The sequence below is a fragment of the Lissotriton vulgaris genome, chromosome 3_1, assembly GCF_964263255.1.
Source record: "Lissotriton vulgaris chromosome 3_1, aLisVul1.2, whole genome shotgun sequence".
NCBI classification, from domain to species: domain Eukaryota; kingdom Metazoa; phylum Chordata; class Amphibia; order Caudata; family Salamandridae; genus Lissotriton; species Lissotriton vulgaris.
The window spans coordinates 1719951741-1719976867 of record NC_141689.1 but is presented as its reverse complement, the minus strand read 5'-3'; the positions used below and the strand labels follow the sequence as shown (position 1 = coordinate 1719976867).

At 45.6% G+C, this 25127-nt stretch overlaps 1 protein-coding gene across 1 annotated transcript in view; it reads left to right on the top strand.

Moving 5' to 3' along the window:
• LOC147728359 (UPF0462 protein C4orf33 homolog) overlaps positions 1–25127 on the top strand; it is a 109388-nt gene that overhangs the window by 64851 nt on the left and 19410 nt on the right. Inside the window, exon 5 of the mRNA XM_086962159.1 lies at positions 6021–6072. Coding sequence (XP_086818285.1) covers positions 6021–6072 — 52 coding nt within the window. The remainder of the gene's footprint in view (positions 1–6020; positions 6073–25127) is intronic.

Below are 25127 nucleotides of genomic sequence, written 5' to 3'. Positions count from 1 at the left end.
AGCTCAGCCATGCGAAACCTCCAAACTGTAACTGCGCCTTCCTGATAATGTCCATGTACTTGAACAGGGGAATAGCCCTATCTACATGCTTCTCGGAATATATGCTGGCATAGATCAAAAACGCCGACGTCCAATTTTCCATATTGACCGGGACCCGTGGCCTCCTGGTCAATTCCCCCTCCTCCTCCTTGGCGCCCTCCTTGGCCTGCACCTCCCTGTGCAACAGCTTGAAAACATCGACATATTTGTGTTTCCAAATCCTACTCTTAATCTTGATTGAGACCCCAAAGGCATGGCCAAGCCCATATAGGGCAGCTTCTTCTGGTGCTTGTCCCCCCCCCCCCCTTCTCTTCTTTGTCCTACTTCCCTTCCGACCGGTCCTACAACCCTGGCTTGTCCGTCTGCACCCCTGCCGTCACCACCTGCTTACTGTCAGCGCAACCGCCCCCACCTTAGCCCCTTTTGTCCCTTCGTCCCGCAGAGACCCCTCCCCCACGCCAACTGACCTGCACGCCTTCTTTCTGCCACCTTTCTGGCCCTCCTCCCAAGCAGCCCACCAAGCACCCTCACCTGTCAGTGTGGCTTGTGACGGTCCCGGCCAACAGTCCGTGCTGCTGGGCTTCGCCACAGGCCCCTTCGCTTTCCCGGTCTTCTTCTTAGGGGCCTGCAAGACACCAAAATCACTGTTACCCTGCACCCCGTCTGACATCCTGTCCGTGTCATCTCGCACTTCACCTTCTTCCAGCTCCTCACTCTCAGCTTCATAATCCAACTCCAACTCCCACTCGTCCTCTACCGGCTTCCACTCCACCTCACGTACCGCACATTTCACACCCTTCTGACTGGCACACCACTCCCCGACCCCTTATCCACAACAGACACCAAGGCCCGGTCCTGCGACGGAGGGAAAGCCGCTGCCGACTCCCCTACTGCTTCATGGTGGCGTCCAGGAGCCGTCTAGTGCTCCGCCGAGCCACCCACCCCTCTGCTGACCTCCGCCAGCAGGGATCCCCTTTTACCCCCCGGGCCGCTCCAACCCGGGCGGGCTCTGGCATTGCTGGGCCTCGCCGCCATCCTGGCCATCTCTAACCGCCCCTGCCTGTCACCTACACCCCCTTTCAGGTGCCCACGAGCCCCGTCCTTCCTCTCAGCCTCCTCCTGTTCTGCCCAAAACTCCTCCTCTGACGTGGGCGTAGGTGGGCCCCCCAGTTCACCCCCCAGGCAGCCCCCGCCCGCATGTCCTCCAATTCCAACAGCCTGGCGTCCACGTCCTGAACCAACAGCCTCTGTTCCCTGATCTTGGACTCCACATCCATGGCTTCCCACCTACCCAGCAACGGAGGGCAGTAGCCCCTGTGCCCCACCCCCTGCATAGACCTCCAAGGCAAAACCTCCCCAGGGCCCCCAGCCCCTTCAGGCCTCACCTCCAACTTCACCTGCCCAAAGGACACCCCGCCAACCCCCCGCAGTACCGGGGTGCTGGCCCTGGAAACTACAGACAGGTCCAGGGTCCCACACTCTACAGCCCCTCCCCCCCAGCACCGCTCACGCAGCCTCCTCACCCTCGCGAGCCCCTCCCTCTCCAGAACCACCGCCAACACCCCCCCCTGCCAAGTGCCACCCAGGTCCCCCTCCCAAGCCCGCCTGCAGGCAGCCCAGGAGCCAATCTCACCGCAGCCCCCGTGCCCCCCACCCATGCCTACAACCATTACGGGACCCGAGGGGGCACCATGCGCCCCCCCCCCGGGGGCCCAACCACTTGTCCTCATCTGCCACCTCAGAAACATGACCCCGAGCCCCCTCCACCAGGACCCCGCTCCCCGCCGACTTCGAGAGCGCAGAGGCTGACTCTTACGCCGGCCTCCGATCTGTGCACCGCACCCGCCAGCGTCCTGCCACCAACCCTACACAAGCCTGCCTGCCAGAGCCATGTCCTCCTGGCAGGCAAGCACCGCCGCACTGACCCCCGCGCAAAACCTACCCAGGCCTGCTCCAACACACCCGGCCGCAACAGGTCCGCCCTCCCCAACACCCACAAGGCCTCCCGCACCGCCTCTGCCTCCCCCGCCATACTTTCGACACTGAAATCGCCGCCAACAAGACCCGGCCTCCGACCAAATGGCCCACGACAAACAGGTACCCGTACCAACACAACCGCCGTCCTCAGGAAACCGCCGCCACTCCAAGCACCAAAAACGCCCTGACCTACAAAAAACTCCCACACAAAAAACTACTCCCACCCAGCAATGCCAGATTGCAGGAAGAGGAAGTCGCCTTCCTCCCCCTGCATTCTTATACCCACCCCCCCAACCACGCCCCCAACTCCAGCCTGGCCCTTCCCCGCGCGAAATACCCCGGGGGAAGACTAGACTGCGTCTTCACTTCCCCCGGGGCCCTCCAATCTGCAATGTCACCTCAGGCAGGTGCCATGCTGTACGTTTCAGCACAGCGCCCATAATGGGTCCTCATTTCTAAATGCTCTGGCGGTGGGGACTATTACAACTAAGATGTTGTAATAACCAGAGTTACCGACTTTGGCCCTGGAGTACGAGGTTCGAGGCTCGGCCTCGGCTCCACATAATGTGATTTTTTTTTTACAAATAATTTTATTTACTCGTGCCTATAAAAACATGAGTGTTTCCATTGTGTAATGAAACTGGTACTCACCTAAAGCACTCCGATATCTTCAGGTCTAATTCGCACAATATAAAACTGCAAAATGTATGGCGTCATTAACAAGCTACCTGACTTTAATAGGGGAGGTGTGCTGTTTTTCTTGCATATCCGCAGTCTAAACTTCACCTTTGACGTCGCCTAGTGGTTCCTGTGTGTTACAGCTGGAGGCGGGGTCTGAAATGTTGCTAGGGCCGGCATGTTCTAGACTTTTGTAGTCATTGATACACAAGGATCTCCTGATTGAAATAAAAGTCACAGGCTGGGCTGGCAGTAGGAGGACAGTGCGGAAGCAAGCTCGGAACAAAAGGCAAAGCACAATACTAACACTAATATCAAAATGCAGGTAGGCTTTCCACTGTTTGTTTATTGCCCTGCATCATCTGATATACCAAACTAAACAGTACAAGCATCGCACTCAGCGATTTTTTTTAATTTTAATAAAAAACATGGTATGTGCCTTAAATGTGGTGCATTGAATCAACAATATCAAAAACACACAATGCACAAATGCAGTGTTAAGCACACTGTTCCCCAGGATAATTACATAATGCCAATTTAAATACAGTGCACACAATCTAAATTCCGTTACAAAACTGGAGGATCGCTTTGAGCCGCAATGGTTTTTTAATTGGCCAGTGAACATTTAGCTCCAAGTCTGTCAGTTCGCAATGACCATCACCTCACACTCAATGCTGGTCCACTAACGGTATGTTTGAAATGCACTGGTCTGCATAAAACATTTTGAATTGTGACACGAAGAAAGTAGTTTAAGTATAGTCCGCATGCCTTCAAAATAAATGTCAACTGAGAACTATGTCGTTAGTGAGGTAATCCGGAAAACAGAAGTTAAAAAAAGGGAAAAAAACACGTTTCTTTACCCTTCAGCAGTAAAAGTTGACAACACATTAAGGGATCTTGACAATATTGAATGTGTTTTGTTTTGAACTGTTTTGGGTGATTAATCTGCATGTTACAAAGAAGCTATCGAAGTCAACTATAATGTCTCCAACAGCTGCAGAGCTGCAATTTTGTTTAACTTCCTTCTGCAACCCCCCCCCCCCCCCACCTCCAGAGCAATATCAAAAACAGGAGGAAGCAGCCATAAACTTTATATACATGTTATTTACAATGCATCTGACTTTGAAACCAGCTCAAAATCCATGCCTGTAGTAGTGGGTTACAAATGCAGTGAGCCCCAGATCAGTGTGTGCCCTTCACCCACTGGTACCATTATTCCCAGCCATGTGCAAACCAATGTCTCCCATCACCGTGACTGTGTGCATAGAGTGAGGCAGCCAGTAAACAAAAATACTTATTAAAGGCATTTGCAATGCAAAAGGTCTCGCATTTGCGAGAGTTTGGGCTATTGGAATTGTAAATGACAATTCCTTTTATTTATGTGTTGGTTTTTTAAAAGAGATAAATAAAAGGCATTGTCATTTGCAATGCCAATTGCTTAAACTCTCGCAAATGCGAGACCTATTGCATTGCAAGCAATGGCATAGCCAATAGGTCTCGCCTTTGGGACCTTATAAGTGCTTAGCCATGCAACAGTTGATGTTGTTGCAGCAAGGATTTTGTGCTGCATAACTTATAAGGTCCTAAAAGCGTGACCTATTGGACGCCACGGGCGGCAGTGGGAGTACCTGCAGGGCGGTGACGTGGGGAAGGGGAGGGGCAAGGTGGGGGATAGTAATGTGTGGATTACAGAGCTTCCCAGGTATGTACACATTTAAATAAATAAAATGAATTTCGTTGCGCGTACTGCATCGCATTTTGGGATGCAGTGCACTCAACAAAATTCGTTTTATTTATTTAAATGTTTACTTACCTGGGAAGCTCCGTAATCCATACATTACTACCCCCACCCTGCCCCTCCCCTTCCCCACGCCACCGCCCTGCAGGTACTCCCACTGCCGGACACGGCTGCCTATTGGCTATGCCAATGATTGTTTCTTTTGTTTTTGGGATAGGTGGATGCTGTGAACAAGCCACGGAGTAGGTTATTTGGGAAGGACTCTGGCAAGAAAGACGGACGAGATAGGTAATGACTGGGGTCGATAAATGTTGGAGCTTCCAGACATACTGTATTGTGCGGAAACATGGAAGAACCCTGCTATGAGATTGGATCACAACGCCTGAAACACATTCAGACATCTTCTGGAACGATTATACTGCATCATCCAACTTAAAAAAAAATACAATGCTTAAATGTGTGCATGTTGTTGCAGGGTGAGGGCACAATCACTCATTTATTGGGACTGGGATTTAGTTTCGCAAGAGAGAAAAAAGGCAGAGCGGGTTAAAAGGAGGAAGAAGAAAAATGTAGCAAGCAAAAAGAGAGAAGGGAAACGAAAAGACATCTGCAAAAGAAACGATAGAGATAAAGGAAGTGTAGGTTGGTGGAAGAATACGGCAGGGGATGTAATTAACACTAGGACACCTCAGTGTTCAGATAAACCAGCATTTGGCAGCAACAAAGGCAGGCTCCTAGGAAAAACTGTGGGGCATATTATCAAGAAAGGCGATACACTTATCGCCGCTTTAGCGGCTGAAAACTGCTGCTAAAACGCGATAATGGGCTTGATAATATGCTCTATGGAATTCCAATTGAAGTCCATGTTAGACGTGAAGGGCATCTAACCTGAGCTTCAATTGGAATACCATAGGGCATATCATCAAGCCCATTATCGACGTTTTATCGGCTGTTTTCTGAACTGGCGCTAAAGCAGCGATAATTTTATCGCCTGTCTTGATAATATGCCCCTGTGTTCCCTGACACTTTTTTAAACAATTTAAGCACTGAGTAAATCACATGTAAAACATATGACATAAACGTAACAACTAAGAGTTGGTATGAAAAAAATCACATCATTTGAGATGGTCCATGAACTCTATCTTTTCTTTTTACTTAATTTATGGAAGGTACTTTTTATGTGAGAAAACGCACTTAAATTAAAACGGAAATTAGTTTACTCGACTAGTAGGTTAACACCTTTTATCATGGCATGTCTAAATCTGCGAATTTCACTCACCAGGCTTCGATTCGGTAGAGGTTATACATATTCTGACTGCAGGTGAGATGTTCCCAAGTAATAATGCCTGCTGCCTTTTCTGAATGTGGAGTTGCACAGGTTTCCTCTTTTCTTTCATAAAATGGATTTAGGGGGATTAGTTGAGATGTCGGGAATTCAAAGGAAGCCTCTTCTCCCTGGGCCAGGTGCGGATTAAATGGGAAATCCATTTCTTAGACAGTTTTAAAACGTGACAGGTTGGGAAAATGACCCTGGCTTTTTAAGCATTCTAATTCTGTAATTCTGCTTTGTCGCTTTTTACTTTTGCAGGCATGGTCAACACTTGGTTTTGCTGCTGTCTGGTGTGGGGGATGCTTTTAAAGTGAGTATTGTTCTTTTGGGTGAGCTTTTATAAATCTGCACCTCAAATGGAGAGAATGCGAACCTGGCAGGCAAATTAATGTTCTTCATGGCAATAATCACAAAAACACCATACCAAACAAAAGGTAGCTGACAAGCCCTTTCAAAGGACTTAGTTGGAGGAAGGCTGTCTGAAATCCGACACACATGTAGTGTCCCGCCTGTGTTCGCACCCACACTATACACCCACCCATCACAGGCGTTACCAGTCAGGTGACCCTGCAAATAAAAGGGGCCGGGTGCATGTGCCCTGGGCCAGTTTCAGTACTTAACTACTGTATGCCAGCGTGGTCATTGGTACAGCATGTGGGCCTGGGGCCCAAGACACTACAACACACTATCTGACGAAGACCTTCATTTAACATAGACAGGATCTTCTGGGCTTTGAGCAACAAGCAAGGTGTTATTTTATGTTGGTATTTTAGCTTCGTAGCAGAAGCAGAACCGAGATACAGATTTGGTTCTGAGAGGTATTTGTCTGAGGAGTAGAACAAGTTTTAAACTTCTCTGGAAACTCAAGCCTTTTATGGGGGTAAGGGAAATCGCCAGTCTTTATCCAAGGTTAGTTGATCTTCTCTCCGCCGTCGCTGTCTCTAGGAGGCAGGGATGGTGCTTGTAGCTGTAGGTTTTACCTGCTGCCCCCAGGGCCGGACTGGCCGTAGCTGGCACCGGGCATATCCCCCATGGGTCGCCAGGGTGGGGGCCAACTTTGGGCCCCTGATGGCCGTTTTTGTTAGCGGGGGGGTCAGCCAGCCAAATAGTCTGTGAGGAGCAGGTTTGTGGGTGTTTTTGGATGGCTCTGCCTGTAAAAAATTGTAGTTACTCAAAATCTTGCCAGCGTGTGAAAATGTTCCAATATTTTATCCGTTTTTCCAGTCCCTGAAACCCGACTGAGATTTACACGTATCAGGAACATGAGTAAAGTAATTTGCAGGGTGGAAATTGAAAGCGAACACCTCTTTAGTTATTGGCAGTGTAAAGGAAAGGGTTTCTCCATGAAATCATTTTTGTATGGTCAGGCAACAGCGTATTTTTCCCTTTGGAGATGCGCATGCCACATATTGTGGCCATTTTTAGACATTGCGTGATTTGTCAAGTGTGCTGACATTTGTACTGGTTGAGCACTGTACTGGTAATCTTTAATCCATTACCTGCCTCCCTACAGCTTTTTCCAGGGTTGGAACGGGATCACAAATAGGCCTGGGTAACCTAAAAAAAAAGTGGCCCATATTTGGGGATTACTCCTTTACGCAAAACACTGCTTCAGTCTTTTAAGTATTATGAAAAAAAGAAGAGGGTGTTCTCTAAAAGAGGCATGTTTTCCAGGGCCGTTTCTAGGTATTTTGCCGCCCTAGGCAAGAACTAAAAAAATGCCGCCCCCTCCCTTTTACTACCACCTCCCCCCAAAAACATGTTGGAATTATGAAGGTTCAACCAGTGTTCTACCTAAAGGTATTTAACAGATAACCATTACACAAGAGAATATGTTGTTAATTGGATATCTTCTCAGGCACTACAGTGTTCAATTCATCACACAGTCACATAATATAACACGTCAATGCGTTCAAGAATTATTTGTATCATTTACCCCACTGTCAAAGATTTTGAAAACAATATTTCTGATGTCCTATAAATGAGCAGATGAGGTAATAAATGGGAGGATACGTTAGTGTGTGAGTGAGTATGAATTGCTTTCTGATAATCTCGATTAACCTTAGTAGTCCTTGCCTCAGTTATTACTAGAGAGGTGAGTCCCAACTTGAGACGGGAAAATCCAGAAGCATGTTGAAAATGCAAACCAGGTCCACCTTTCTCCACGCCATAAAAAGGTAGCCATTCACAGCATTTTCCTGACATACCTAACTCTAATGAAGGCCAGGCTGGTCAAGTGGAGGGCAAGATTGATGTTATGATTAGGATGAGGACACATAGGTCTAAGGATAAAGATGATTACCTGAACACATCACCTCTACATCATTTACACCCATCCAATCATCACTAATGAAAAATACTATTATCCCATTGTAGACTTTAGAAAAAACACATGCAAAGCAACCAATCCTGCAAGTAACAAAGCAGAGAAATCCACAACACACACAGTCACCACTGCCAATATACAGAAAGCAATGCTGCCTAAACAGTAGGCAGGTGTACAAGCAGCCCTTGAATGTCAGCTGCCATGCACACGCATGACCAACGGCCATGATCCTGCAAGGCAGCCAATACTGCTACAGCACCATGAGGAGCTTAAAGAAGCACGTGGAGGCACAGGACTCACTGCAGTGTACAGAGTTGGGACTGGCCACAGAAGTAGAACCGCCACATTGGAAACATCCCATCAACAATGACAGACTGGTACAACTTCCCCAGGTCCTGGCAAGGCAAGGCTCCTATCAACATTACTCCGCTTGCAGCTCCTAAAGGCTGCAAACACACCCCCATCTGTCCAGCTCCAGGGAACCAATGGTCTCAATAATATTGATCCGAGCTGGTATATATTTCCTATAGATGTCCTAATGTAGGCATAATCGTAACTTGCCCTAATATAGACCTAATTAACGTTGCCCTTATGTAGGCATGATTCAAGCTATCCTAATATAGGCATGAATCATGCAACCCTAATATAGGCATGCTCCTTCACCTACTAGCCCACAACACTACGCTATAACGTGCTCTTAGAAATTAACCTTCTCTAGCTTTAGCCCTGGATACAGAAGGAGGGGTTTTCCCTAGCACAAGTCTTTCAGTGTACATCTCCAACAGGGCTCATAAATTATGCATGAACCATTATCTACGCACAAGGTCCATCTCTTATGTCTTCCTCTGTCCGACAAAATGTCAGCACTAACCACACATAGTAACAGTGGACACTCTTGGGGTATAAATATACCACATCTTGCCCAAGTAAGTTAGAGGAGATCGTGACTTCCTTGCTGACACACTCACCAGAGACGCTGTCATTCCTGCATGCAGAAGCTCCAGCTAGCAGTGGTCTAAACATCCCATGCGGGGTGTCCAACTCGAGACCAGGACGGGGTTCTACATTCTCTCATTCTAAAGGTAACAGGGTTGACTAGAACGTAGAGGGACTCTTGGCGAAATACCTACACAACACCTACATAGATGTTAGGTACATTTTAGGTACATACAGTTAGGAGACTCATCCTAGGAGTACGCATATTTATCATGTGTTTTATATCTATGTATGTATTCAAGATTATTGCACCATGATAGAGCTTTACTATTTCTTCATTCTTGTAGTGCTGCTAATCATATTTCTCTGTTACTGTTTAATGGTTGTTACAGCGCATATCATTTACACTAGAAGAACACCTGTGCAATAAATACTTATTGTAACACGCCCAACTGTTTCTTCTGTGTAACTCTCTGAAAAGCAAATAAGTGAGCACGAGTGACTGAGCGAAACGTAGTACATTGTTTCCACCATCCTGAGGGATCAGGGTTGTTCAAGTTCAATAGCTCTTGGAAGGTGTTTCTAGTGGCACTGTGAGCTAGCTGATAAAAGGTAAACAGGTTTGCATACCAATAGGGGTGTACAGAATCAGTCTGACACCAAAACTATAGTGTATGTTAACCAAAAACTCAGAAGAACATATATAGGGATATAAGAACTACGTGACAGAGCTTGTTGAGAAGCTCGTAGTTTATAAACTCCCCATCTCAGACAACCAGGGCGAAAAAACAAGAGGATGCTGGTAATACCTGTAAATGTATGTCTGTTGGATGGGTGCACCTTGCTTTTTCACCATGCTTCTAGATTTTCCAGCCTCAAGGTGGGATTCAGCTCCTTAGTAATGAATGAGATGAGGGCTAGGGTCATAAAGATAACACGTTAGTTCAGTTCCATTACCCCACTATACAGATACATTCACCTTTGTGTTATTGAGGATAGAAGAAGTACAAGATACGCATTTTAGGGAACACATACCAAACACAGATGTCAAGTGGCCTGAGGTGAAAGAGAAGTGTTGTTGAAAGCATTTCATATGACAGAAAGAATGAAGCTAGTAAAAACGCTGTCTCCAAACTTGTAGCAGAGTTCCCTATCTGCGTCACTCTAAAGGCACCCATTGGAACATCCCCTACCTCCATTAGATTGTGACTAGGAAGGGGATTTAATTCAACAAGGCACTTTGAAAGCGTGGTGGGGCAAGGCAAGCGGGAGACTGAGAGCCAAAAGCAACTGTGAGAAGAGCACACTTTCATCAAAACCTATAAACACAAACAGTAATACATGTTGACACAAGGGTAATGGATGTCATTACGTGTGAGCCTCCCAAATGCAATTAGATATACATTTAGTGCCATGAGGTAGGATCCAATGTAAAGCACAGTTAACACTGATAACCACTGCTATAAGGAAATTATAGCATACTTGAAAGGAAAACTCTGTTTTATAAAGGCACCAAGCCATCCATTTTGCTGCACTATACTGGGGTTTTATTGTTTCTAATACAGCAATGTGTTGAGCAGACAAAAGCCTACTTGATGTTGCACTGTACTTTCCTATTGACTGATGTTTCAGCTGGCTGTTTTTCATTGCTCTGAGGGTCGGGATTAGCCTAAACTATGCTGCACTGTATTTGGTTATTTCAATCTACTTTCATTGTGTAGTTTGGCTGTATTTCCCAAAAATTAAGAGCAAAAGAATTATTTTAAGCCTTCAATTTAACGCATTCAAGATTAACCTTATGCTCAACTTTTACATTTATCTGACTCATTATTATGCCGCACTCCCCCTTTTGCCGCCCTAGGCAGCCGCCTAGTCTTGCCTAATGGTAGAAACGGCCCTGATGTTTTCTCAAATTTACAGAAATGAAACAAATACGAATGTTGCCAGGACACTTTGTGCACGGATTAGTTCTCACTGGTGAACCACACCTGAATATAAGTGAGACCACTTCAGCTCAGGCCCCCTGCCGCTGCTGAATCTACAAACATTAATGGTCCGGCCTAGCAAGAGACTCAGAATGACACGTCACCCATTGGCAAAAGGGAGGTAATAGAGGCCCATCCGCCTTCAGAAAGTCCACTCAGGCCCCACAGGTCCGCTTGCGGCATATGAACAGCACTGACACAGTCCAAATCGGCACTCACGCGGCCCAAAAAAGAGGTCCTCCGCTGCACCTCAGATACTGGCACATCGCCCATTGCCCAAGTGCCCGCCTTATGAATCTGACCCTGACAGGGAGACTACTGTTTTTTATTTAGTGGATTTCATTGTGTTGGCAGCAATCTGAGAATTGAAAGCTGTGCTATATAGTTAACAAATGCGATCAGGGGTGTAACCAGTCGTGGCTGCTCTGGCGAAGCAGCAGTGGGGCAAGGGGGAAAGTTAGAGAGAAAGAATTAATAAAAAAAAGATTACTGACCTGCCAGCCGGTCGTCTGGCTGGCAACCTCCATGATCTCAGTCCTCCTCTCAGCTTCTTCACTGCAAGCAGGAAGCACCTGGGCTCCCAGGTTTCACATAGCCAATCACAATGCTACAATGAAGCGTTGTGATTGGTCTGAGCACCGTGGTTCGCGCTCCGCCAGGGAATGGGAGCCTGTGATGTTCTCCACCCAGGCTGTAATGCAGCCTGGGTGGAGGACATGCAAAGTGCGCATGAATGTTTGGCCGGCCCCAGAGGTCTGGTCAAACATTTGTGCGCACTTAGGAGGGTGCTACCATTCTTCGCCCCAGCGCTGCCCAGCCTAGCCCCGCCCCACAAAACTGCCTCAGCAAGAAAATATAAAATTATAATAACCGCTTTATTATCATTTTCTTTTTTCTTTTTTGCACTGCTGAAAGGCAGTGGGGTGACACTACTCCGCCTTAGAGGAGTAGCCGCCCCTAAGTGTAACTGATGCCCCCACAGCTCCCGCAGTGTGGGGGCGGGGGGCCTGCACCTTAGAGGTCGGGGGGGGGGGGGCACATCTCCAACAGTCCAGTTGCTGAGAATGTATATCATTTAAAACAATCCTTCTTAAAAAATATTACATAGACAGAAGCAGGCAGAGGCCTATCATCAGTGAAAGAGGAGAGTGAAAAAAAAATCACAATTTTGAAAGCGAGGGCCTCTTTTAGGTTTAAAAAAATGTTTAACTTTTTTTCCTGCTGCACTTCCAGTTTGCATATACAGGGCATCGCACCCCAACACTGGAGAGGCAACTGGAAAGCAATTTCCAGTGCCGTCTTTATGACAGGTCGGACAACAGGGTAGATGCAAGCAACCTGCAGAAATCTCTGTGGTCCGAATTTTTCAGGGCACAATAATTAACAACTGGGATATAACTCATGTACCTCAGCAGCAACTCTGTTTCTTAGTTAAGTATTTGACGTAAATTGAGAGGGAACCCATTTGTGATCAAGGTCACGCCACCTGTAGGAACCTACAATTCTGAAATACCATAAAAGCTTATTTACTAGCAACACGTTCTATCGTGGACTCGTCCTATTTAGGATTAGGACATATGATCTCAAGGACATAACTTTCGATACTTTGTAACACATCAGCCGCTGTATAGCGCTGCGAGTCCAGGAGGCGCTGTGCGCAGACAGTACGATACTAATAACATTAGTTTTCTTAAACAATTACCGTGCTTAAGGCATTTGCTGGGCTTCGAAGGATGATACTAGGGCCGTATTTATTCCATAAAAGATCTCCTGAAAACGCGTGCCCTAAAAGACTTTCAAACGTCAACTGAATGGTTAAGCATTTACTGATACAAAATAAAGGTGGCGCAGGATTAAAATTAATTTTTTCAACATTTGATAACAAGGAACAATGAATTTATTCTATTAGTTTGCTTTCACTTATTGCCACATCTTTCACGGTTGCTAAATGGCAAAGTGTGGCTTCGTTCTTGATTATTCATGGCGGTAATTAAGGACTGCAAACTTCACTTCATCATTTATGTTAGTGCCGGTAACATAAATCATCCTAATAGCACACGCTTTATTTGAGTAACGCCAGCATGCCTGCAAATCACTTATAAATTGGTTCCATGGATTCAGCTCCGTGAAATTAATCAAAAGGCCACCTGCACTGGAAGCCTGTTTTTTTCTTTGTCTTATTTTTTTTTATCAGATTCCATTACATTGTGGGCAGCCATTTTGGAAGTGAAATGTTTAAATTCGCAGAAACATGTCCATCGATCGTCTACGTTCGAGGTTCCATTTGTAAGACACTTTGGCAGTCAAAGTAGACAATAACTTTCAACTATTATATAGTGTTCCATTTAAAAGTTTTCCTAGAATCCCCAGCCTACTGCAGTGATCTTTTTTTTCCTGTTGAATCGCCGGTCCTAGGCATGGGCGGTATGGGCAGCTGCCCAGGGTCTCGTGCTCAAGGGGGCCCCGCCGCCGGCCCCGCAGTAGATCGCAGAGCAAGGGGTCCACCACCGGCCAGCCCGACATGAAATTAGGTAAAAAAGCGCTGCGTGCACTCGCGCAGCTGAGGCAGTAAGTTACAGTAAGGCAGTTAGTAGTCCGTCAGTTACCGTGCACGCACCCCACCACCTAGCTTAGTGGTGGTGGTGGTGCTGTGCGCAGTGCGCGGGCGCCGGGCCAGGCCGTTAATGATGTGGGTCCCAGGGCCGTCAATCTGGTAGCGCGCGAAAGCGCTACCAATGACAGCCCTGGACATTATTTTGGCTAGCCCCGCTCTGCAGTTAACAGCACTGTGACGCAGCATGCACCCTGTACGCGCGCTCCCTGGCCAGGAGGAGGGTGGAGTCGAGAGTCGGTTCGGGACGGGCCCCATTCGTTGTTGGTTGGCATAAGTTAACGTCTTAAGGTAAAAAAGACGAGACCTCCTGCTATATATATATGATGATTGCATACTATAGAGAGATTCCAGGTCCATTGCTTGTCATTCATAAGTTTCTACATTAAGCCCTGAAATCCTTGCTGCGTTTCTTCGTGCATCCATCCAGGCATTCACTCATCGCCGATTATTTATTCATCATCCTGTACCCATTATCTAATTGCTGATTCATTTCAAAAGTAATAAGAAAGTCGCATGGCTCGTGGTGTGTGTGTCATAAAAAGACAGCCTTTCTCCCAGATGCCATCGTCGCTGGCGAGGCACAGCAAAGCTGGGCCGGGCATGGTATTTTAAGGCTGCCATATGCTCCTCTTTTTCTTGCTCAGAGTGAGCGTGTGGAGGGGGCAGGGACCAGGGGTCAATGTCTCTGGCTTCTCGTGCCTAGGCAAGAGGTGATGGAATGCAGGAAACCAGTTTGAGGGGAGGGGGATTCGGGGACATACCCAGTGTCCTGCAGAAACGCACGCACCACATTGCCCCTAGACATAAAGAGTGCAGGCTCATGATGTATAGATTATTAGCATGATATACCAACTGGATGTTTCGAATGGTGTATCTTTTGCAGATGAAGTAGAATAAGAGTTGACTGTGGAACATGATGAGTTCTAAGCAGGTGTCCCAAGGCCACTAATGTCATAAATACACCTCTTTGCTTGTAGCTTTTGGTGCGTGACGAAAAAGATGAGTGTGTGCCACATGGTGCTTGAGTATGTTGGTGATTTGCCATACATTCTCACCAATTAATTTGTTGTGAACATATATATTTCCATGGCAAATCACTTCAGAAACCCAATAACATAGTAACCTAGTGAGCCTAGGAGCTTTAGTTTGGGGGTTATGGTGTGAGATGTGTTTTTCTCCTGTATGATGTGGTACATTATGAATAGGGCTCCCGGTTTTATGGCATTTATTTTTTTGGCATTTCTGTCTGTATTTATCCACATTTATTTGTTGCCAATTTTATCTGCATTTATCCATATTTATTTATGGTTTTGTGGAAAAATGAACCTGAAATTACTATATTTCCACATTTATTTAACCGATAAATATGCTGTCATAATTGAATGCCTATCATGTTTTAATGCTGTAAACACTGCCTGCAAAAGACAAATCAATGCACTTAAAAAGAAATATGCTAATTTCAGTATCAACCTTGTGCATATCTACTTCTGTTAAAGGCTCTTCACTAAAATTCCTTTCTTTTTTAGCCCCGTAACCTATCAATCCACACAGCCACAGGCCTGGCAGCCATGGCAGACAGTATTTAGAGTTACTCAAAAAGCAACCCAATTTCCGTTTTTATCCTCATTTAAAAATAAATACAGACAAGAAAAGAAATGTTTTCTGCCTGTATTTATCTGTCAAAATCAGTAAAAACGGAAAACAGGGAGCCTTAATTATGAACAAGATGAGTCACCAAGGGACGTGTTCCTTGTCAGATACGTCCTGTAGTGTTACTTTTTTCTTCATCTCCTTCTCATGTGTGCTCACCTTCTCCTCCAGTGAGGTCTTCTCACAGTTTGTCTGCATTAGTATGAGTTGAAGTGTGGTGGTGGTGTCTGATCATTGATCCTGTGACTTTATGGTGCTTATGCCATTCGATCATCTATTGCGCAATGATTATTATACAGAATGTGTCTCTATTTTGTAGCTCTTGCCCTTCTTGCTTTATGCTTTCCCATTCTTTCAATGTGTGTTTATTTGGCACTTTTGCTATTTGTGTCTCCTTTGCCCTTAATGAAATTTACAAACCAGTCTTTGTGTTTACTGACTTTTTCGTTGCCACTCCCATTGTGGGTGTTTGCAGTGGACATATCTTCTAAATTAGTTTTTTATGTAGCTTACATTTTGAAGTGTGCCAATATGATTAAGGTATTAGTGTCTTTTGTGGCCACTGAAAGACAAACTGAAAGTATGTAGAAAAAGGACCAATCTCACTTATCTCACACCTGTGCCCTTTTATGACTTATAAGAAATATCACACAGAAAGGTTGCTGCGCACTTCCAATTACCTTCAATGTGATTATAAGATTTGTCAGCTGAGGTTCACTCCAAATTCTCCATTTAATTTTCTTCAGCGGTGGGTGCAGCTGAGAAGTGTTTTGAATACTACCTATGGGGTTGTGTAGTTTGAACATTAGTTTGCTTCAGTGATGCCAAATAACTAAGATCAAAAGTCCTGTGAAGTCACTTTCTGTGATGTCACTTCTTGCGACACAATATGCGATTAGAGGGGCCTCACATCTTCCCTTTCGCCCGGGGCCTCAGAAGGCCTAGGACCGGTTATAACTTTAGTGCCTTCTACACAACATTTTCCGTTCAAAGAGTGAGAGTGATGGGGGATGTATGTCTACACATGGCATTTTTGGGAAATCTATCTAGGATGAATAAATTGGGGAGGATCAAAAAATAGTGTTTCCCACTTTAGGTTCTATATGACCCAGTGCATTCTAGCAAAGAAAATCCTCTGAACAGAATTAGTCCAAACTTCATATGACACTAGAACTTTACTTAAAAGGTGTGCTTTTGCTAGGTTTGGTGTAAATATGATAAGTAGCTGTTAAAAAAATTGCTTTTGGGTAGAGGATGTGGTCTAACGGCTTGAGCAGCCAACCTCAAAGCTGGAGAAATGGGTTCGAGTCTGTGCAGGGATACTCAACATCCTGTGATTCTGGGCAAATCACTTAATCTCCCTGTGCCTAACAAAATTAATGTGTCTGTCTGTAACACAACCGCTGCTCATGTAAAGTGCTCTGATACCTTCGGGTCAAGCTTGTGCAATATAAAACAAAAAGAAACAAGGGATTGAGGGGGCCTTTAGAATTAAATTATAGAGATCGCTTGACTGTTATTTTGTGGATTCCCCACAGATTTGTATATCCTTGTAATATGCAGGAATTCATTTAAGAACCATAAAGAAACACATTTTGGCATTATGTTTCTCATAAATTTTCAGACCTTGCTGTGGAACAGCTAATTGGGGTGCTCTGATTGGTAGGCTGTCAGTGGAACTTTTTTGTCGTGGCCACCAATACCCACAAGGTGCAGCAAGCCACCTATTGACAAATATGTGCGGCATAAAGAGGCTGAGTGAACATGTAGTGAACTCCAGGCCTATAATGGGAGGGCCTAAAGGGACCCCCAGTGTTACACCGAGCTGTTTCGGGCCGGCTGAGATGCATCAAAGCCAGTCAGAAACCACTTTTCCAAATAGGATGAGTACAATACACTTGTCCGATAACTTGTTCTCACCATCTGGTAGCTTGGCATCGAACAGTCAGACTTATCCTCAGGGCTTGAGTGTAAAGTATTGGCACAGAACCCATCCTCACAACACACTACGTTCACGCCAAAAAGACTCCACACAGTATGTATAAAAAACACTTGTCTTTATATTACACACACACCTGAAATCAAAACGAGATACACTTTGTATGTAAACTCTACAGTTATACTAATTGTCATTTTTCTCTATTGAAATCAAAATGAAACACACATTCTATGTACACTTCACAGTAATATGCAATTGTCGGACTTTCCAATTGCAGAAAGGTCAAACAGCCACCCGTCTCTGACTACGGCTCGTGACCAAGCCCCTCAGTCCCTCAACTTCATCAGCCAACAATACATGCTGATCCAGCTGGGCCCTGTTGACTAGGCAGTCGGAACCACCTAACATGGAAAGAAACAGTTACTTAGTTTTGTTCCTCCAGATTATACCTTCAGGTGTCCGACAGCACCCACACGAGTGCGGGAGCGCTTTCCACCCATAGACAAAAGGTTATGACAGAGGAAGCAGGCTCATTTCCACAACTGGAAAAATGTTTCCTCTCAAGAGGGGTGTTACCTGTCATAGACCCCCGACATTCAGCTGCAGATGCCCACAAGGCATACAAAACCCCTCTGGGCTCATCATGGTGTTTACCACAACAAAGCACCCAGTGGTGTGGCTTCAGGGAGAGGGAGCCAATGACAAAACACACTATATAAATGAGGGTCTAAGGGCTAGTTTTACGACTCTGAACTGGACACATGCCCCTAATATCAGACTTACTACAACAAAAGGTGTCAAGGAGTCACAACTGAGTGTTTTTACTCTAGACTGACCACCATACGACTTACAGGTTAGATTGTGAACTAAATATTGTTCATGTGTGAAAACCATTCAACTACTCATATGCTCAACATGCAACCAAGGTAGGAATTTTTCCCATCAGTTGCCGTTCTGTACCACCACTATCACATCATTTGGGTCCTCCTTACCCAGGAGTTAGTACAAGTGATCAGTCACACTATGTGGAGTGTGAAGACTGTGTGAGTAAGGAGACTGATGTTATTTGTTTCGCTGGGTGGTATCGGTATGGTGTTGAAATGATAGTTACAACTGAAAGAAAGCAGTGCAGTGAAAAAGAGTGGAAGTGAGTAAAATTAGGTGGAACTGAGTAGAATAAGTGCTTTATTAGTTTCTCTCAGACCCCCAAGTCTAAAAACAAGTGAAAAGTGAAGAGTAGATTTAACAAAATATCTACTAGCAAGTGGTCGACATGTTTCTGCATATAAGCAGAAGTTATACTATGCATTCATCAGGACCTAGATGTTGCTACTGCTTGCATGATTAAGTGATAAAGAACTAAAAGAATAAAAGGGAAACATTTCACCTGGGTGTCAGGTGTTGATTCTCCACCACAATCTAAGAAAGTCATATGGATAAGGAAAAAGAAAAGAGAAAAACAACATTTATCAAAGAATGCACTCCCAAGTTGCGCTATTCCTGTGGTCATGTATATACAGTTTAGTCGACATGATAACACTCACCCAGTATTTGTGGGGATGGCGCCTCACCTCACCTGGCTGCAGCTCAGGTAAATAAGGAGCACCGCTCTGTTATCAAAATACAATTATAGAGACACTCAACCGATTCAGTAAAACAAGGCAAGAAATGTTGATTCTTGTATTTAAATTTAAACAGGTAAGTCTATTTTTCAAGAGTCTTTACTAGTGGTACAGGAAAAAGACTACGTTGGTGAAAATCTCTTGTTGCGAGTATTTAATTATGTGAACGCTATATCCCTCGCCACGTATACACACGAGACTCGGTAGGGGCGTTTTCTGGTGGTACGCTCGGGCGTTTTAGGGTTAGAAAGCCACAAGATAGTAGCGAGATATTATCGTTTATGTGGCCGGCATCGCTGCCAGTAAAGACCTCTCACACACTCACCTCTCCGTCGGTGTCTCCCAACGTCCCTCTGGGCTATTCTGGGGAGGCACCGAACGAGAGAAAATGGCGGGTATATCAATGAAGCTTGACAAGCAGTTGTGGTGTGTGCTGGGAATCGTAGTTTCCTTTCAAAAAAGCAGAAGAAAGGCAGTAGTTCTAGATTTATGTTTTGTTGTAAAAGAAAGGATCTCTCTTTCAATAGAGTGTCACAGGTGGTACAAGGATATAGGGATATAATTCCACCCATTTGTTTAGTGCATTTGCTTACGGACAGGATCGGACCCAGTTATAGTGACATCCAAGGTATCGGTTCATTGAGACCCTCCTTGTCACTGTTTAGTTTGTAGACCCATTTCTGTTCGATTTTAAACAGAAACTTGCCTATATCAGGACAGTGGTCCGGTATGGTAGGCTGTTCCAATATGGTCCATGTGAAGTCACTAGGACCGTGTCCCTTTTCCAAGAAATGAGCTGTTAAGCGTGTCGCTTGTTTACGGCATCGGACAGTACTCTTGTGTTCACCAATTCTTATTTTCGTTTTTCGAGTTGTCATGCCCACGTATCTCTTAGGGCACGGGCAAGTGATCATATAGATGGTGTTCTCACTATTGCAATTGGTGAATTTGCGCTGTTGCCATGGGCGCATGGTTCCGATGTCAACACTGGTGGACTTAGTTGTTTGGGGACATGCCGAATAATTACCGCAAGGGTGGTGTCCCTGTACCGGAGGCAGATCCCACAGGGTGCCGACTTGTCTGGACGATTTGTTTTTTGGTCTAGTATGGACCAAATGGTCTTTTATGTTGGGTCCTCTCTTAAAAGTAAGCATGGGCGAATTTTGCGAATCTCGCGTTCGCGAATTTTGCGGATTTGCGAACTCGCAATCCGCAAAATCCGCGAATTCTCGCGAATTTGCGGATTTTTTTTTGTGTTCGCGCGGGTTTCTGCCAGTTCGCGAGGGTTTTGTACAATTTCGCAAACGCGAACTTACCTGTCGGGTCGCAAGTTTTGCGAACTTGTTGTTTCTACGTGTCCAGCCTGTTTGGGACACTCTTCTTCATCACTGCCACTCTCTGTCACCACTGCCACTCTCTGACTACTCATGCCACCCTCTGGCCCACCCATGCCACCCTCTGTTTCATCACAGCACCCTCTGGTTGTCCAGTCAGTGTACATTATTGTGGCAAAGCAAAGCACACCTTCCCTGCCTCAAGTGACCTGAATTAATTTGGGGCTGATTAATGTGTCACAGAATATTTTTTTAGCTGGCACCTGCTTCCTTAGTGCTTCCTGATTAGTGATCTTTTGCACTTGCTAAGTGCTTTCATTGTTGCAAAATTAGTTACAACACCTGCCCTGCCCCAACTGACAATAATGAATTAGGGGCTGATTAATGGATTTGAACTTCCAGCCTGGCTCCTGCTTGTCTCCCTTAGCTGTAATTCAGGACCTTTGTGGCATATGTGTAACTATTCTGAGGTTCAGAGCAGGGTCACATAATAGTTGCAACTGGCAACTGAACTCTGGAGGGGCCCCTCAGGCAGCACTACAGGAAATGGCTACTAATGATGAGCCTGAACTTTTGAACCTGGTAAGTAGTTTCAGTTTTGCTAAGATCGTATTTCTGCAATTTAGCGCTTATTCGCGGGACGCGAAGTTGTACTGGGAAGCCGCGAACTCACGCGAACAGTGCGAGCAAGCCATAAAATCCGCTGCTCGCGGATTTGCGGATTTTGCGGGAGATTCGCGAATCTCGCGGATTGCGAATTTACCGAAAATCCGCAAAATCCGCGAGCGAAACGGATTTTCCGCCCATGCTTACTTAAAAGCAAATAGGGGAGGAGGTAAGGTGTCTCCGCTAGTGTTCAGAATAGACCAGTGTTTGGTTATGATTTTGCGAACCTCGTTCGATTTTGTGTAAAAAGTATTCACAAATGTCATCCTTTTAGTTTTTTCTTTTGGGATGGCGATGTCTAGCAGGGCGTCCCTGTTGTTGTTTGACGCCCTTTTCTTGGATTGGCGGATGATCTTCGCGGGATAGTTTTTTTCACGCAGATATTCAGAAAGTGTCTCTGAGTGTTTCTCAAAAGCTTCTTTTGTGGAGCAGTTCCTCTTGAGCCTCAGGAACTGCCCAAAGGGCAGGTTTTCCCTGAGGGCTCTGGGATGACAGCTTTCAAAATTGAGGAGCGCATTCCGTGCCATGGGCTTCCTATACAGTTCTGTTGTTAATCCATCATCTGTTGCCACTATAAGGAGGTCCGTAAGCAAATGCACTAAACAAATGGGTGGAATTATATCCCTATATCCTTGTACCACCTGTGACACTCTATTGAAAGAGAGATCCTTTCTTTTACAACAAAACATAAATCTAGAACTACTGCCTTTCTTCTGCTTTTTTGAAAGGAAACTACGATTCCCAGCACACACCACAACTGCTTGTCAAGCTTCATTGATATACCCGCCCTTTTCTCTCGTTCGGTGCCTCCCCAGAATAGCCCAGAAGGACGTTGGAAGACACCGACGGAGAGGTGAGTGTGTGAGAGGTCTTTACTGGCAGCGATGCCGGCCACATAAACGATAATATCTCGCTACGATCTAGTGGCTTTCTAACCCTAAAACGCCTGAGCGTACCACCAGAAAACGCCCCTACCGAGTCTCGTGTGTATACATGGCGAGGGATATAGCGTTCACATAATTAAATACTCGCAACAAGAGATTTTCACCAACGTAGTCTTTTTCCTGTACCACTAGTAAAGACTCTTGAAAAATAGACTTACCTGTTTAAATTTAAATACAAGAATCAACATTTCTTGCCTTGTTTTACTGAATCGGTTGAGTGTCTCTATAATTGTATTTTGCTAACAGAGCGGTGCTCCTTATTTACCTGAGCTGCAGCCAGGTGAGGTGAGGCGCCATCCCCACAAATACTGGGTGAGTGTTATCATGTCGACTAAACTGTATATACATGACCACAGGAATAGCGCAACTTGGGAGTGCATTCTTTGATAAATGTTGTTTTTCTCTTTTCTTTTTCCTTATCCATATGACTTTCTTAGATTGTGGTGGAGAATCAACACCTGACACCCAAGTGAAATGTTTCCCTTTTATTCTTTTAGTTCTTTATCACTTAATCATGCAAGCAGTAGCAACATCTAGGTCCTGATGAATGCATAGGATAACTTCCGCTTATATGCAGAAACATGTCGACCACTTGCTAGTAGATATTTTGTTAAATCTACTCTTCACTTTTCACTTGTTTTTAGACTTGGGGGTCTGAGAGAAACTAATAAAGCACTTATTCTACTCAGTTCCACCTAATTTTACTCACTTCCACTCTTTTTCACTGCACTGCTTTCTTTCAGTTGTAACTATCATTTCAACACCATACCGATACCACCCAGCGAAACAAATAACATCAGTCTCCTTACTCACACAGTCTTCACACTCCACATAGTGTGACTGATCACTTGTACTAACTCCTGGGTAAGGAGGACCCAAATGATGTGATAGTGGTGGTACAGAACGGCAACTGATGGGAAAAAATCCTACCTTGGTTGCATGTTGAGCATATGAGTAGTCGAATGGTTTTCACACATGAACAATATTTAGTTCACAATCTAACCTGTAAGTCGTATGGTGGTCAGTCTAGAGTAAAAACACTCAGTTGTGACTCCTGGACACCTTTTGTTGTAGTAAGAGGGAGCCAATGACCTCGGACAGAAGCTGCAATGTCAGGCACTTTCGTCCTCTCAATTATGGAGGCTGAAGACAGTCTCAGCTTCTGGTTCAGGTTCCCCTAATTCCCCTTGGACACCACCTGCTCTGAAATGCAAGCGAGCACTGTTCCCCTGGGTGCAAGCACAGGTCCCTCAGACTCTACAAGCTTCCTCCTGCACTCCCCTGCACTCCTCACATCTCAGCAACTCAGATGGCTGCCTATCTTTGTGCACACACTCCTCTTGCATAGCTAGATGATGGTGTATGTCAGGACGGTCCTGGTCCCAACCGCGATCACTTCCACCCATTCGCAACCAGTGCAGGTAAGAGCAATGTGGCGGGTTAGGGGGATTTCGAAAGATGATGATGAGGAAAACTAAATTATTTATTTAATGTTCCCTCATGGTTGTCTGTCAAATCCTCCCAACCCGACCCCACCACTCTTGCCTGAACAGGCCACGGCGGCTTCCACCAGTCTCCGCCTCACCCAGTGCGGTCCTTACGATCTTGTGGAGCCAGTGAGATCCTTTGTGTCCCTGGGATCTTGTGGACAGGATGCCAGCTCACTAGCTCTTGGAGAGTACTTTGGGAGCCAGGCCAATAGCAGATGGCATTTAGCCAAAGGCTATCAACGTTCAGAAAAAATCCACCAAGTGATAGTCCCCTTCCTGGAGCACAACAACCTCCAAGCCACCGCAAGTCTGCGACTAGTTGAGTTGCAGTCCTTCCTACCCTAATGGTAGCTCTTGTCAATGTCCCAGTATCGAACCAGCATAGTATGGTTCTGTTAGGAATGGGGGTCTCTAGTTGGCAGAGGTAGGTACCTTCGTCTAAGTAGGGACATTTCTTCCTAGGAAGGGTAAGGGAGCTACACTCTAACATAACCCCTGCTTACCCGCCCCCCCCACCCTGGTAGCTTGGCACAAGTTGTCAGGTTTATTTCAGAGGGTTTGTAAAGTATTTGCACATAGCCTACAGTGAAAACACTGCAAAAGGACACCTCACCAGTTTAGAAAAATATCCAATATATTTATATATCCAAAACAAGACCAAAACGATAAGAATCCAACATAAAGAACCTAAAAATATATACTTTGTAAGATATCTTTTAAAATTGCAGAACTATTCAAAAACACAGTTCTTCAGAGTCTGTATCTCTGTCTGGGGCTACCACGATACAGAAAACAACAGAATCCAACAGTTCTGTCTGATCATGTCGGTCGGGGGTGTTAGCAGACTCGTAAACAGTACCTTTTTCATTGCGGCCGACTCGTTGGTGCTAGCCAGTTTTGGCAACCGTCACGGTTGCAATATGAAGTGAAGCAGTGCAGTGTCCAGTGCCCTCAAGGCGTGGTGCAGGTCGTGGCTCGGTGACAGTCATCCAGCGGCATCGGTGAGACCGGGGCTACGATGTGGAGTGAAGCGTTGCTCGTTGCAGTGCTGGCAGGTCACAGTGCAAGCAACAGAGCTGGTTAGAGGGAGCTGGCATCGGTCAGACCAGACTGCTGTGTGGGACGAGGCGGTGCGTGTGATCCTTATGAGCGGTTCCCCTCAGCCATGATGCAGCCACTGGTGGCAAAGTCAGCAGGCAGCGACGGCTTAGTTGTCGGTGAGACCAGGGTTGCAGTGCGAGATGCGGCTGTGCCTTCTGCTGTGCCTTCAGGACATGGAGCCAGCAGCGGAATCTTTGACGGAGTCGGTTGCTTTTTCCTTTCTCTATGGTAACTGAAACAATGGTTCGAGAAGCGAGACTCAGAGGTAGGTGAAGTCTTTGCAGTCCCTGAGACTTCAGAACAGGAGGCAAACCCTGCAGAGGCACACAGGATGGCTAAGCAAGAAAATAACTACTTTCTAAAAGTGGTGTTTTCAAATACAGAACATAAAAATCATCTTTACTAAAAGATGCACTTTTACATTCTGAGTCCAGGCATACTAAATTACTTTTCCCTATCTTGTCCCAATGGGAAGTTATAAGGAAAACTCCCATTCTATACTATGGGAAAGATGGCCTTTCCATAGTGAAAAACTAAATGCACTGTAATTCACTATCAGGACATGCCACACACACCAGTACACATCCTATCTTTAACATTCATAGCACTCTGCCCACAGGGGCACCCCCGGCCTACCTTAGGGGTGACTTAGGTGTAATAAAAGGGAAGATTACGACATGGCAAGATGCACTTGCCAGGTCGACATGGCAGTTACAAACTGCGCACAGACACTACAGTGGCAGGTCTGAGATACCTTT